Below are 14,548 nucleotides of genomic sequence, written 5' to 3'. Positions count from 1 at the left end.
CTGCCTTTTTTAGATACCAGCATAGCTACGAAAAACGACACATCTCCATTATTATGGGAACTCATCACAGTCGTGAGCCTCAATGATGGGGCACAGGTTCTTCCCTGCTCTTCCCATATGAATTACTGCTGTAGAGTGTAATGTGGTGTGAGGCACTTATCTTGAATAGGCTGTTCTTTTGAACATCAGACATGAACATCATTGCTGAGACATTATTCAACACATTTTTTAATGAACACATTCTATGGGTCTGACATCTTGATGGTGGAAGTGAATGAGCAGGACCAAAAATGTTTTAAGACTAGTCCTGCTCTCTGATTCTTAAGTTAGTAGGAAAAGGCTATAAAAGCAAAAATAGAAAAGATAAAAAGCTGTGTATTACGGCCTCCCTGGTGGCGCAAGGGGTTAAGATGCAACCTATGAAGCAATCCGTAGCCACTGCAGCAAGAATTTGATCCCCAGCCAGGGAGCTACCCCCATGGCGCAGACCTCTCCTGTCTTGCCTGCTGCTCCCCTCAGCAGTGTATTTCAATCTGCCTGTTCTGTTCCCCACTCTCTCTCTGGTGAATCCTCTCACCCCCACACCTCTGGCCTGTACCCCTGTTCTTGTATGCATAAAATAAATCTTTTTTAAATTTTTTTTAAATTTGTTTTTAAAAAAAATTTTTAAAAAATTTTAAAAAGCTATGTATTAATCTGCTGCTCTGTGCATACACTGATAAGTGAAGCAGCTACGTGGAGATGCCATCTTTCTCCAAAGGAGATAGCTGCCATTAGTTTTAATAGACTGTTCTGTCAGAATTAAACTCTGCCAGATCTTCCTGCTTTCTGGTGGAATACACCAATATCTAAATGTTGACAACTTTCTAGAAAAAATTTCGAACAGTGCTTGCCAGTAATAGGCATTTGTGTTTGTAACCTTTAGATATAGTAAGGGATGAATCAGAAATCAGGGTAGACAAGGTCTTTCTAAGTAATGAATAGCTTGAACAAAGCTCGAGCCTCTTTTCTCTCAAGTTATGACAAGACATTCCTCTGTACTATTGTACAGACTTATATCCTTTCAAGAACTATGCCACCAGATTTAAAAAGTCCTCAAAATAAGATCTAATTACTTTTATGTAAGTCAAACTTCTAATAAAGCATTTTACTCCCTTAATGTAAAAATATATTTAAACTGCCATCAGTATACTTAACACTCTGTTTTCCCCATTTTAAAAAAAGATTCAATAATCGCTAGTAGGCACCCTTACTCTGGTTTACGCCACTCTATAGTGCTAGGTAGTTATGCAATTAAATGTGGCCTGGAAAATGATGCTTCTTGGTGTGTAAGCATTCAAAATTCACTAAATAAATCCCTCTTTTTATTGTGTATAACATTTCAAAGGGTTTCGCATCTGTCATGTCATTGTATGCCTCTGATAGTCTATAAATAACTGATAAATTTGATGCAGTTTACAATGGCGTGCAGTTGTGCAAAATCAAGATGTTTTCACGCAAATTTTGTATGGATGCTTTGACATACTCTGTCCTGACAAGAGAAAAGAGCGTCCCCTTCCCTTTACTCATGCCATTGGTTCCCTAGCCCATACATTGCTCAAGGTGCAAACCTAACACCAGCTTTCCAACTCTGAACATCTCATGCTTTGTATTATACCAAATTTATGTCTTGGGCTGCCTTGTCCTGCTCTTTCTATAACTTCCTCACCTCCCATATCACCTCCCAGGCACTCCTGAGAGGAGGCGCTTTCTCAGTGTTTTCCTTAGTTAGATTAGCTGAATCTCTAGGCAAGAGTTGTTTAGGGGACTGTGGTCAGGATGCTAGTGAGCACAGAGCTTAATTTCCTATCAGTGTTTTCAAGTCAGACACACGTGGTTTTAATTTCCATCTGAATCACATACTAAATGTGCGACCTGGGCAGTTTACTCAACCGCTCTGAGTCTTTTTCTCAAAACATGATTATAATAAAACATTCTTCACAGGTTCATTAGACAGAATTATTGAAAAGACACATACCAAGAGCCTGGTAAAGTATCTAGCATGTAGTGGGCATGAATGTCAGTGATCTTTCTTCCCTTTGACTCCTTTGTTATTTTAGTCATTCCTCACATTCCTGTCCCTCTCATCTGCCTAGTTTGTTTTTCTCCAAAACCCAACCTTATATCTGATTATATCTGAGACTTGATTCACTCTTTATTATTATGCAAAGAGCCATGCCTTGGAGTCCTGTGCATTTGGAATCAGAGTTTGTCTCCATGTCTTAATAGACCTGAGACCATGGACTAGTTATGTGGGTTCTTTGAAACTCAGTTTCCTCAACTCTTGAATAAGAATGCAGTACCACATTGTTGTTCAGAGGATCAAATTAGAAAATCTTTAGAACATTTAGAAGTCTGCCAGAACATGTAAATATTCAAGTGTTGAATAAATCAAAACCGCTGTAGTAACTACAAGTGGTTTTAAATGCATTTTACAAAAAGAGATGAAGCCTGAACTAAAAACAGTACTTGAAAATCTGTACTTTCTCTAAATGTTAACAACTTTGAACTGGAGAATTTTGGTTAAGTTGGGGATGTGATACTTTACATCACTAGAATTTAGGGGTTTGAACTACAAAGTATTTGCCCAAACCTAAAATTTTGATGCAATTCCACATCATAGTCAGTTCCTTTATACATTCCTGTCCAGCTGGCCGATGTTAACACTGAAAATAGTTCTGAGGCCCGCCCTTTACCCAGTGCTTCCTCTGTTCTATCTCTCTGAAAGTAGACAGGCTGTTTTCCAAGACATTTCCACAGAGTGAATCTACCCTCCCTGGCCTAACACTGCTGGGCCACAATTGGTAAACTTTTTCTATAAGGACCAGTTAGTAAGACATTGTGGTCTGTAACATAGTCTTCTTCGTGTTGTTATTGTGCTAAATAACCCTTTACAAATGTAAAAGTTATTCCAGGAAAAATAGGCCATAGGGGAGACTGGATCCATAGACCTTAGTTTGCTGACCCTGCATCACTGAAAGGAGGGAGGGATGAAGAGTGGATTTGAAACCTGGGGGACTAATACTTTCCTTTAAGGAAAATGAAAATTCACTTGCATCAATTTTGGGGTTTTGTTTTGTTTTTTTGTTATTTTTTTGAGTATTTAAAGACCTTGTAGGAGACAAAGTTTTCTTTTGACTCCCTTAGGGCCCCTGACTGGGTCTGAAAATTAAACTGGCAAAGACAGATTAACAAGAGAAAAACATACACAATATAATGAATTTTCACATGTGCCTGGGAACCTTCAAAAGAGAATCAAGACCCAAAAAAGTGACCAGAACAGAAAGCTGCATATACCTTATACCGACAAACACTAAGTTTGTGGAGAATTGACAAGACAAAGTGGTTAAAGTTGGAGTAGTGAATGGTGCAGAATTAAATGGGAATACAAGGCTTAATTTACCCAGTTCTGTTTGTACAGATTTTTTGACCCCATATTCCCCATCTTTGGTGATAAGAATGTTTTCCCACCTTCTGATACAGGGAGGGGATCTTCCAATTAAATTTTTTGACCTGTTACAGAGGGAAAGGGCAAGTTTGGGTGGGGGAGAAAGGTCAATTTGACCTTCTGCCATTTTTAAATTTCTTCATCTTAAGATATTGAATATGATAAGCTGCCAAATTTTGGGGGCATGTGTCCTGAACCCCATCCACATGAAGTTAGTTTAGTCCTTTTGCTTTTATGGCACAACTCCATTTTCCAGTCGGTGTTTTAGTCATTTTATAGTGGGGCCTCATCTCACTGCTGTTTTCCATTGGAAACTGATGAGGAACATAGTTAAGCAGATGGAGCACAGACTGTAGAAATGAAAAACACAGAAGAAATCACTGTGTGAAAGAAATATTTAATCATAACATGTAAAACTCACAGTGGCAACTTTTCCATTATGTTAAATTTCACTCATTTCTATGCATTCTGGGTATGTGTTTAAAAACAAAGGTTGTAATTTTCCATCTTTATGCCCATCTACCATGGGTTTTGATTTTTGTCTTTTGTAGGACTATGACTTGAGCCAGCTTCAGCAGCCTGATACTGTGGAACCTGATGCCATCAAGCCTGTTGGAATCCGGCGACTGGATGAGAGACCCATCCACGCCGAGCCTCAGTACCCGGTCAGATCGGCAGCGCCTCACCCTGGTGACATTGGGGACTTCATTAATGAGGTACAAGGAGAGACTCTTTTCTCTCTTTTTTTTTTAAGATTTATTTATTTATGTATACAAGAACTGGGGTACAGGCCAGAGGTGTGGGGGGGTGAGAGGATTCACTAGCAATAGAGTGGGGAACAGAACAGGCAGATCTACTGAAATACACTGCTGAGGGGAGCAGCCGGTGAGACAGGAGGGTCTGCTATGCCATGTGGGTAGCTCCCTCCCTGGCCGGGGATCAAACTCGTGCTGCAGTGGCTGTGGATAGCTTCATAGGTTGTATCTTAACCCCCAGCACCACCAGGGAGGCCCCCGAGAGATTCCTTCTTTATAAATGCTTTTATGCATGCTAGTGGTTAGCCCTCTGTAGATCACAAAATGATTGGGATATGCTATGTAATTCATTGAAAAACACTTTTTTTTTATATAAGTTTATCTTATGTGGAAGCAAATGTGACTTCATTAATAGACAACAGATTTCATGTTTTGATCAGCCAAAGAGATGTGTCAACTACTATTCTACCTTAGGAGTTGACACTCATATTTATTATCAGTATTAGTCACAGTATCTCCAGCATGAGTTTTTTCCCTTAGATTATAAATAATAAATAGACTAATAATATTTCAGTGCATTCTAATTTCATTTATTAGCACTGATAAATCAAATCGTAGTTTACTTTTCATTTTTCTCATACTGTACCCTTTGAATCCTACAAATGGTGAGAATTCAGTGCCAACGCAAGGACTAGAGAGTTCTGTCAGATGAGATTAGTAGGAAGAGCAGCTAAATTAAATATTATGTAAGTGATTTAAATACTTGTCTAGTCGAGGAGTTTTAAGTGCTTCTGTAAGAAGCAGCTAATTCTCTGTTGAATATAACAGATGTGATTTTCACTGTCAAAATTATTATGGCATCCTTTTATTTCATTACTGACCAAGAGTTTTGCTACATTTTATACTTAAATTTTGAAGTGAAATGATTTATGCTGCTTCTTTTGTTCATGTCTCTAGTTTTACTGTAATTCTCCTTTTGAATTTTTATTATAAGAGAATATAATACATATTGATAGATTGTGAATATATGGCAAAACTTTTGTTCTCTGGCCATATCCTCCTCCTCAGTATCTCCAAGATCAGATTCGGTCTTACTGTATTAAAAAGCAGAATGTATGTGTCCTGCATGGCCACCAGTTATGTGCTGATAAGACTCTTACTTCCTGGGCTTCTTTGAAATAGTCATATATTGTGTACATGTACTCATTCTATCATAAGTTTTTAGATTCACTTATCGCTTGTAGAAAGTTTTCAAACAAAGTTAGAATATTTATCTTTTTCCACTATTCATTACTGTCTATCTGCTGCATTATGAGCATATCCGTTCACTTTTGTTAAATAGATAATAGATTAATTTGTACTAGAAATGATTTTTTTAAGATTTTTTTTTTACATTTATTTATGCATACTAGAACCAGGGTGCAGGTTAGAGGTGCGAGGCCTGTGGGAGGGGGTGAGAGGATCCACCAGAGACAGAATGGGGAGCAGAACAGGTGGATCTACTGAAATACACTGCCCTGATAGGAGTGGTCTGCTGCGCCATGTGGGCCAGCTCCCTGGCCGGGGATCAAACTATGCTGCAGCTGCTGCCAATAGCTTGATAGTGCTGAGAGTTAACCCCTGGCACCATGAAGGAGGCCCCAGTAGAAATGATTTAAAAGCAAATTGAAGGCAAAAACCACAGAATACCGGTTTTAGAGTGTTCTTTTTCTACAAAAATGTGCCTGACTTTCTAGCTTGTCTCTATATAGGCCTGGTTAAGAAACAAGATAATTTGCAGGAATTTATATATATATATATGACTAGATCTTTTTGAACATCTTAAGAGTGCCTGGTGATTGTATTCTAATTTAGTGTGTATCATCATGATAAATTCTTTGGTTTTTCCTATGATCATTGGGTTTCAAGATAGTGCATCTTTTGGGTATGACGTAGGATCTTCTTCAGAGCATGAATTCTGGCTTCACTGTAATTCAACAAATCCTTACTTAACTGAATGTTTCTGCCTGTGCCTGAAATGTCCATAATCTGTGGGGATTCCACCCCATCCAGGACACTATTCTCAGTGGTAAAGTTCAAGCTCTGAGCATTATTTATAAGCCTATTCCTAATCTGACTCCTCCCTTCTTCTTCCTATGCTGTACCTCACTGAACTACTAACTGTTCAGGACATCACACTTTTGACTATTGCACAATCTCTGCAAAGCCTTTACTTTCTTGGCCATCAATGAAACAGTCACATAACCTTTAGATTCAATTGAAACTTCTCTATGAAGCCTCCTTCCATACCTTTGATATGCTAGGGTGAGGGCCATTTCTTATTTTTCTCTGTGTAACCTAAGCATTTACTACTTTGCCTAACTTTTAGATTTTGCTGGTTTAAAGGATCCAAGTCCTGTGGCAGGTGTGTAGGTCATGAAGCTATGAGCACTGCCTGGTTTGTAGTTGACTGGGATTCACTGGGTCCCAGTTCTGGAGCCTTTCACTCTGTAGTGTTGATTGCGTTAAGAAAACAAGACTATCAGTTGTTTTAAGTGTATATTTTGAGTTTTTATGTGTATGTCTCTGTGTGTTCATTTAGATAAAGAAGTAGTAAGTAGGTGGGTAGGTAGGTAGTTACTGATTTTCTTCATTAGAGAGAGAGACTAGTTAGTGAGTTTCATTTATCCGACTTTTCTAAAGCCATAGGAGAAGTTCGGTAGAAATTTCCATTTGGAATTCCCTTTCCCTAAAACAGAACCAAAGAACACAACCTAAAAAAAAGTCTCTTAAAACCATATGAACAGATGTGAATACTTATATGAAAAACTTTTTCTAAACAACTGACCTGCAAATTTACTTCTATAATACCATCAATTCATAGTTTGAGGATTATCTGCATTTATTAAAAATAGTGCATTTGAAATCATCTTGAGCTTGGTTTAAGATCATTTCAGCAAATAACTGCTAAATATCTACTGTGTGTACATACTATACCAGGAGCACGTAATTAAGAAAATAAATTATACATAGATTATGTTTGGGTATGCTCCCTACTGTACTGCCTGCACACCCTTTACATCAGGCAGACTTTTTATACTTGGCTTTCCAGCTGCATCTGAGGCCCATCCCTGACATGCTTCTTCCAGGCCATGGGCAGAGACATCAACTTGTCATTTACAGTCTTAGTTTCTAATTCCTGGATGGTCCCTGTTCCCATGCTGTTCTTTCAGTCTGAAACACCCTTTCCCTTTCTTCTGCTGTTAATTCTCATATTAAGTCTTGATTAGCTCATGCAGAGTCAGACACATGTAGTTTACATGCAGATGTGTTTAATATCTTCCTATACTGGACAGATTAAAAATAAATACATGTAAAATTTTAAAATAGTTGAAGACACCTAGAAAGAACTCAAGAACATTTTATAAATACATTTAAAATGCAAACAGATTTATTTATCTCCAGGTCTTATTTGATTTAGCATAGTAGCAAGTGTTCCAAATGAAGAATAATATAGTGGTGATTATAATTGGAATGTTTTTATAGATGTAAGAAATAGGTAAGCTCATGAGAACATTTTCTATTTTGTTTATTTAAATAATGTCGCCTTGAATTTCAAAAATGATAATTTATTTGCAATCTGAAAGAATAAAATAAATCACAAGGTTTTCATTCCAACTACAGATTTCATTCTGTTTTGAGGTTTTTAAATATGACCTTCAGAGGGTGAAAAGTTGAAACAAATTAATTTAATCTCAGTCCAACAGTAGATATTAGCATACCTCCAATAACTTCACTAATCCCATATATTTCTTTATCTCAGAAGTATAAAAACCAAGGGCATAATTCTGTTAAAAGACAGACTTTCTTTTTTAAAGACACACTTTGGATTAATAGCATTTAAAAACTTTGGAAGGTGCTTCAAGAATAATTTGCTTAGAACTACTAACACAAAACTTTTGCCCTTCTACTCCTATTAATTAAATTTAGTTTGCTTTAAAATATCTCTGTCCACTCTTACAGGAATTGGGCATTTTTGAGTTCAATGCCAGCTGTCTCACCTAAACAGTCAAAGTCAGGATCCGTAGACTTAATCTCTTGGATTTATAGTTGTCTTATTTATAAAATAAGGATAATATTAAAGCTTTCTAGTGAGCTCAAAAGAAGATAATTCATGTAAAGTGCTTAGTATAGTTCCCAACATACAGTAAAAATCTCTTAATTATATCAGGATCATATTAATCATTATTATGAGCCTTTCAGGAGTGAAAACGTTCCGCTATCTTTAAATTGCAAATAAGAAAATACGTCTCCTTCCCCTAAAAATCGCTTTAACTAAAATGAAGTCCCTAGAAAGGAACACAGTAGTATTGAAGTCCCTAGAAAGGAACACCAAATTTCACTGTAATTTTAAACATGGTACATTTTTATGTCCATATATATTTTAAACCTAGATCCAACTTCCTCTGAAAAGAGTAAATATAAATTTGAACAAGATCTAAAGTGAAAAAAGTAAGCCCAGAACAGTAATGCAATGTTAACTTCTAGAATACCTGCTGTGTGTCAGGCATTGTGTTGGACATCAGGATATGAACTGAATACAAGCAGACCCTGCAGGAAAAATCACAGTCTAATGTGACTAAAACACAGTATTGAAGTCAAGGGGACCAAAGAGACCACAGGGACTACTCCTATTAACTGGTCCTAGGTGTGGGGTGGGGGTGGGGGATCAAAATAGCAAAAGTGACATTGTTTAAATGGGCTTTTTTAAAGAAAAGGTGGATGGATGATGGATGGGTGGATTAATGGATGGGCAGATGGGTGGATGAATATTAACCAGGTGAAAAAGTTTTTGAGAGGGACAATTATAAAGAAGAGAATCCACATTTCAGCTATCAGAAAGTGAATATGCAAATAGCATGAAGATACACAAGAATATGACATTTTTAGGTTTTGGGAAATTGAGGTGAATAATTCATTTGCAGTTCTTGGAGTTGAGAATAGCTAAAACAGACTGGGTGGTAAATAGACTGGGTTCACTGAATGCTCTTCTAAAGAACTTTGATTTTACTGTGTAACTTACCCAAACATCAGTCATTTATGTAACCTATTCTAACTTTTTCCATGTCTGCATACTTCTTATTATTTATACTTTTAATCAATTTTAACTCAATTCTTTAAAAGAAAGGCTAATTAAAATAAATAAAAGGTATTCTTTTGAAATACCCTCACCAATTAAAAATTAAAAATCATCTTGCACACCCTCAAGGGAATGCCTCCCTTATTAGGGAAACACTTCTACAAGTTTTAGAGAGCAATCAAAAGGTTATAGATGAAGGAGTCACATCAAATAATGTCTGACAGAGAAGCCAATTGTAGTTTGTAAGAAAGAATCAAAGAGCAGTTACTGGGGACTGGAGAGGCTTTCACTGGGGACCAAAAGGAAGGCAGCGTGGCATTGAGACAACAGAACACAGAATATTGGGGGCAAGAGAACCGTCTCAAACTCTCACATGTTCCCTCGATGAAAGAATGTGGGTTTTTATAGTCTCCCTAAAAGCTTCTCTCCACCCCAAAGCATCAGGTCAGAAGGCTATAAATAAACTGCAGCAAGAATTCAGTCTTCAGAGGCACAGCCTTTCATTTAAGAGAGGCACCTTAAACTACAGCATAAAATCCAGATTTATCCACTTCAAGATCTGCTCCTCCAGAAAAGATGAACTTCACATACTCTTCTGGATTAATCAAGCTAAGTGAGAAGAAAGAAACATATGAAATTGGTTTGTAAGTTTGGCAACAGTATGATGCATCCCTTGCGAAACGGTGTCCTTAGCTGTAAATAAAAGTATCACTTTGGGGCAGATGAGAAGGTAGCATGACATGCCTACACTCTGGTTGTGTGCCTGTCACTGTCAGTTCCTTAGAATTCAACTATGATCTTTCTGGAATTACCAAAGTAGTACTGAGCATTAATATAATGCCTGATACAGAAGAATCATATCTTATTCCCAGATAAATATTAGTGCTATCCAAGTGGAAGGGATTTAAAGCACTTAACCTTCAGCCTAGAGAAGATGGCTTGCCTAAGAATTCTTGAAAAGTTCAGTGGGTTTTGTAATTATCAAAATCTGAGACAGTGTGCAGTACTCTAGCATAGCTCGATGCTTTCTGATGGGTTTCATGGCTTAACCTCTTTTTTTAAAAAGATTTTATTTTATTTATTATTGCATAGAGGAACTGGGGTGTAGACTAGAGGTTCAGGGGTTGAGAGGATTCACCAGAGACAGAGTGGGGAGCAGAACAGATGGATCTATTGAAATACACTGCTGAGGGGAGCAGAGGGCGAGACAGGAGAGGTCTGCTGTGCCATATGTGAGTAGACTCCCTGGCCAGGTATCAAACTCTGGCTCTCCCGGTGATAGTGCTGAGACTTAACCCCTAGGCCACCGGGAGACCCCCCTAACCTCTTTATAAAAGAAGATAAAACAGATTCAGAAACTACCAGGATGATCAGAAAGCTAGACAGAAGCTAAAACAATAAAAATAAAAACAAGTATTTTGGAGTAACTATAGTGAATATGGAAATAAATTATTTACAGAATAGAGTTGGGTGGCTTAGATTGCTGTGAAGAGTCTCGGACCCATTAATACCACAGAAAACCAGTCAACTTCCAGCATTTATTCCTAAGTCAGAGTAAACACAGGCCATCGCTTTCCTCTCCACTGAATTCAGACATACTTGACTCCCTGCCATTGGCTCTTTGGCTAATTTTAGGCTTAGCCTTTCATATTTCCACTTTGGTGCTGACGCCGTAAGGATTGGACAGGGTTCTGCATATATTGCAACTTGTGAACTGTGATAAGGCAGATGACCTGAGCACACTGACCTTCAACATTGTCTCTGCTCTTTGTATAATAAAACAGTTTACTTTAATAAAATCTTAATATTTGAGATCTAATCTCTTTTTCAGGAAATCCCTGATTTTTCTTAAATTTTCCTTCAGCTCTTTTTCTGATCTAGATCTTGTGTGGACTCAAATTAATGCTGAACTGAAGGAATCACCTAGTGCTTAATTTGCAGTTGCTGGATTTTGTAGAGAATAGGAGAGAGGCGCACATGCTAACATATGAACATAAACTTCATGGGGGCAGGCCTTGGTTCTAGCTTATTGATAGTTTGTGTTCCTACCACTGAGCAGAACACATTGGAATATACTCAATAAATATGCCTTGAATGAAATAAATGTAAACAAGATGATTGAAGATGCATTCTTTGACTTTCACTAGTTAATCCTACAATTCCAAAGTAAGAACTCCAAAATATTATTGGCTTACAATAACAAAGGTTTACCTTATGCTCACATAACATGTCAGCCATATGCCAGCAGTGGCTCAGATCCTGATCCACACATCTTTTGTTTTTCAAAGCCCAAGCAGATGGAAAAGTCCACCTGGGGAAGGCCATTCTCCTGGCAGAGAGCAAAAGGAGAAGAAACTGGTAGAAATGCTTTAGACCAAAATCTTTAAGAGTCTTGTCTACATTTCTGTTCGCGTATCATTGGCCAAGGCCAGTCCCATTGCCAAACTGGCAGTGCGTTGGGGAAGTAAACTGTGGCTCCAGAGAGGCACTTCTGGTAGTGTGGGTGTGTGATCCACCTGCAGGGAAGGGTTAGTGAATCACTGAAGACAGTAACACAATCTCCCACAGAAAGGAGCTATGAATTTTGAGAAATTGTGGTTTATGGTTCTCTGGCTTAGAAGAATTGACTTGTAGCTTATTCTGTAACTATAGTAAAGAAAATACTATCTAAAATTATTTGTGTTTTACATATTGAAGTAGTTTGCTGAAGACTTCTTTATATAACTTCACACAAGCATTTCTAGGTTATAAATAGCATAACCTGAAGTGAGGAAAAGTGATTAAATGGTGATAGTATAATTGGCAAGGCAGACTTGGAGATAGAAAAAGTGGTGGTGTGTACTTTTCTCTCCTGTTTTAATTGAAGTCAAGTGTTGGCATATTGTTTCTTTAAAAGGCTATAACTTCACATTTTTTTCAGATTGCAAAATAGGATATTATCTCCAAATTTTAACACTTTTTTTAAATGCTGATATTAATTGATCTCTAACAGTACCAGACACAGTTGGATCTCTTATTCCAGTGGTCTCCATAATAATTGTATTATTGTTATTAATAACTGCAGTTAAGGAAATAAAGCTTATAAAACTTAGGTGAATTCCATAGCTAATACTTTGTAGAACTGTGGTGTTAACCCAAAGTCTAATCTCATAATCAGTAATCATACCAACTCTTAATTTTCCCTCTTCCTCCTCTCTATATTTGGGAAAAAAACATGGATGAACACATACTCATAAAAAACATACATGTGTACTTATAAAATGCACATGGATTGCAAGAGTTAATCTAAAGTAGGATAGTCCATGATATCTTGGTTAACAGAAGCCACCATAAACTCACCAACAGTTGAAAAGCAGAGTTGTGGAAAAAGAGATTGCTTGAAAACTGATGTTGAAATAGTAGAATGGAAATGGGGCGGGGGGAATAGAGAAAACAGCAAAAGGATATGTCATTTAGTGCTTAAAAATTATGCATGGCAGAGTGATGAATTTGCTGCAGATTTGTGAATTATATATTAGAGCATCTTTTTGTGAATTTAAGCTTTTTGATAAGAGTTTCATTAGTTCTTATTTTTAAATAATTTTAAGAGCCATATATATATATATAATTTTACACCGACAGTATTTCCCCCAATACTTATATGTATAGATATTGGCTCATGTCTTGTCTAGGGGCTATGGGATTTGGAAATCATGCTATTCTTAAGAAAACATTGTCTCTTCACAATTTGCCATTGAATTTCAAATATTATGTGTTGCTAAGGACATGAAAAATTTAATGGGTAACTTTATTTTTATTATAATTACATTTGACCTGTCTTCATTCTTTGATATTCTTCCACATTTAGGTCAAATATAATGCTATTTTCCTCTTTTAAACTCCTACTTGTCACTACAAGTCTGGATTTTCTTTTTAGCATCCTGATGATTCTTTCCCTAGACTTCATAGTTTTGTCACTTCTTTTTCATTTATTTCATACTATTGTAATGCCAGTTATGCTAGATGGAAGCTTGCAAGGAGCAAGGGTCATATGGCTCCCATTTGTATATACCTTTCTTTACCTTTCAGATAATTCCTGTTCCCACTATAAGTTATCAAAATCTATTTATCCTGATTCTGAATAGATCAGAGACCACATATCACATTATTTTATAGCCTTCTGTGTTATTTCCTGCTCATTCAAAGCTGGTCTTCACCAATGCCTATTAAACATGTGCACTACCAGCCATCCTGGCAAGAGTGTAGTTGTGCTATAAAACATTTGTTGAATGAACGAGTGAATGAATTGATTGTATAGCAATTACCAGCAAATAAAATTTGACTTGTATTTAAATTACATATAACTACAAGCTGCTCATGTCCTATATATTACGTTATTTAAGCTCCTCCCTTCTCAGCTTCAAGCAGTTGGCCATTCGTTTTTGCCAGCTAGCAAACACATTTTCCATTTACCCTCTGCCAGTGTATGCCTTGGCTTCGCTGGACCAGACTCCTTAGGGCTTCTTTTTGGAAGAGCAACATAAATTCATTTTTGCCTAGCTTTCCAATGGGAACAGAACCTCAATTTCCATGGCTTGAAAATTTCAAATAGAAATTTACCAGCTGGTGATCCCTGTTGATCCTGCAGAAACACTTGGATCTGTCTGTGGATTTGCAATGTATGACCCTCTCTGTTCTTTCTTTGTCTTCCCAAATTGTAGGGCCTTAAAGCTGCTGACAACGATCCCACAGCTCCGCCATACGACTCGCTCTTAGTCTTTGACTATGAAGGCAGTGGCTCCACCGCTGGGTCCTTGAGCTCCCTAAATTCCTCAAGTAGTGGTGGTGAGCAGGACTATGACTACCTGAATGACTGGGGGCCACGCTTCAAGAAACTTGCTGACATGTATGGCGGAGGTGATGACTGAACTTCAGGGTGAACTTGGTTTTGGACAAGTACAAACAATTTCAACTGATATTCCCAAAAAGCATACAGAAGCTAGGCTTTAACTTTGTAGTCTACTAGCACAGTGCTTGCTGGAGGCTTTGGCATAGGCTGCAAACCAATTTGGGCTCAGAGGGAATATCAGTGATCCAATACTGTTTGGAAAAACACTGAGCTCAGTTACACTTGAATTTTACAGTACAGAAGCACTGGGATTTTATGTGCCTTTTTGTACCTTTTTCAGATTGGAATTAGTTTTATGT

General features: G+C 37.4%; 1 protein-coding gene across 2 annotated transcripts in view; it reads left to right on the top strand.

The window, feature by feature from the left end:
• Positions 1-14,268, top strand: part of CDH2 (cadherin 2) — a gene marked incomplete at both ends in the record, with an annotated part of 210,041 nt that extends 195,773 nt beyond the window's left edge. For both annotated transcript variants that reach the window (XM_084252257.1, XM_084252258.1), the window contains 2 exons: positions 4,039-4,203; positions 14,062-14,268. In XM_084252257.1, coding sequence (XP_084108383.1) covers positions 4,039-4,203; positions 14,062-14,268 — 372 coding nt within the window. The remainder of the gene's footprint in view (positions 1-4,038; positions 4,204-14,061) is intronic.
• Positions 14,269-14,548: the final 280 nt, after the last annotated feature.

This window comes from Talpa europaea, assembly GCF_964194135.1.
Source record: "Talpa europaea genome assembly, chromosome: 13".
Taxonomy (NCBI): domain Eukaryota; kingdom Metazoa; phylum Chordata; class Mammalia; order Eulipotyphla; family Talpidae; genus Talpa; species Talpa europaea.
Note: the sequence above shows the minus strand (reverse complement) of the source record. Positions and strands in the feature narration are given on the sequence as shown.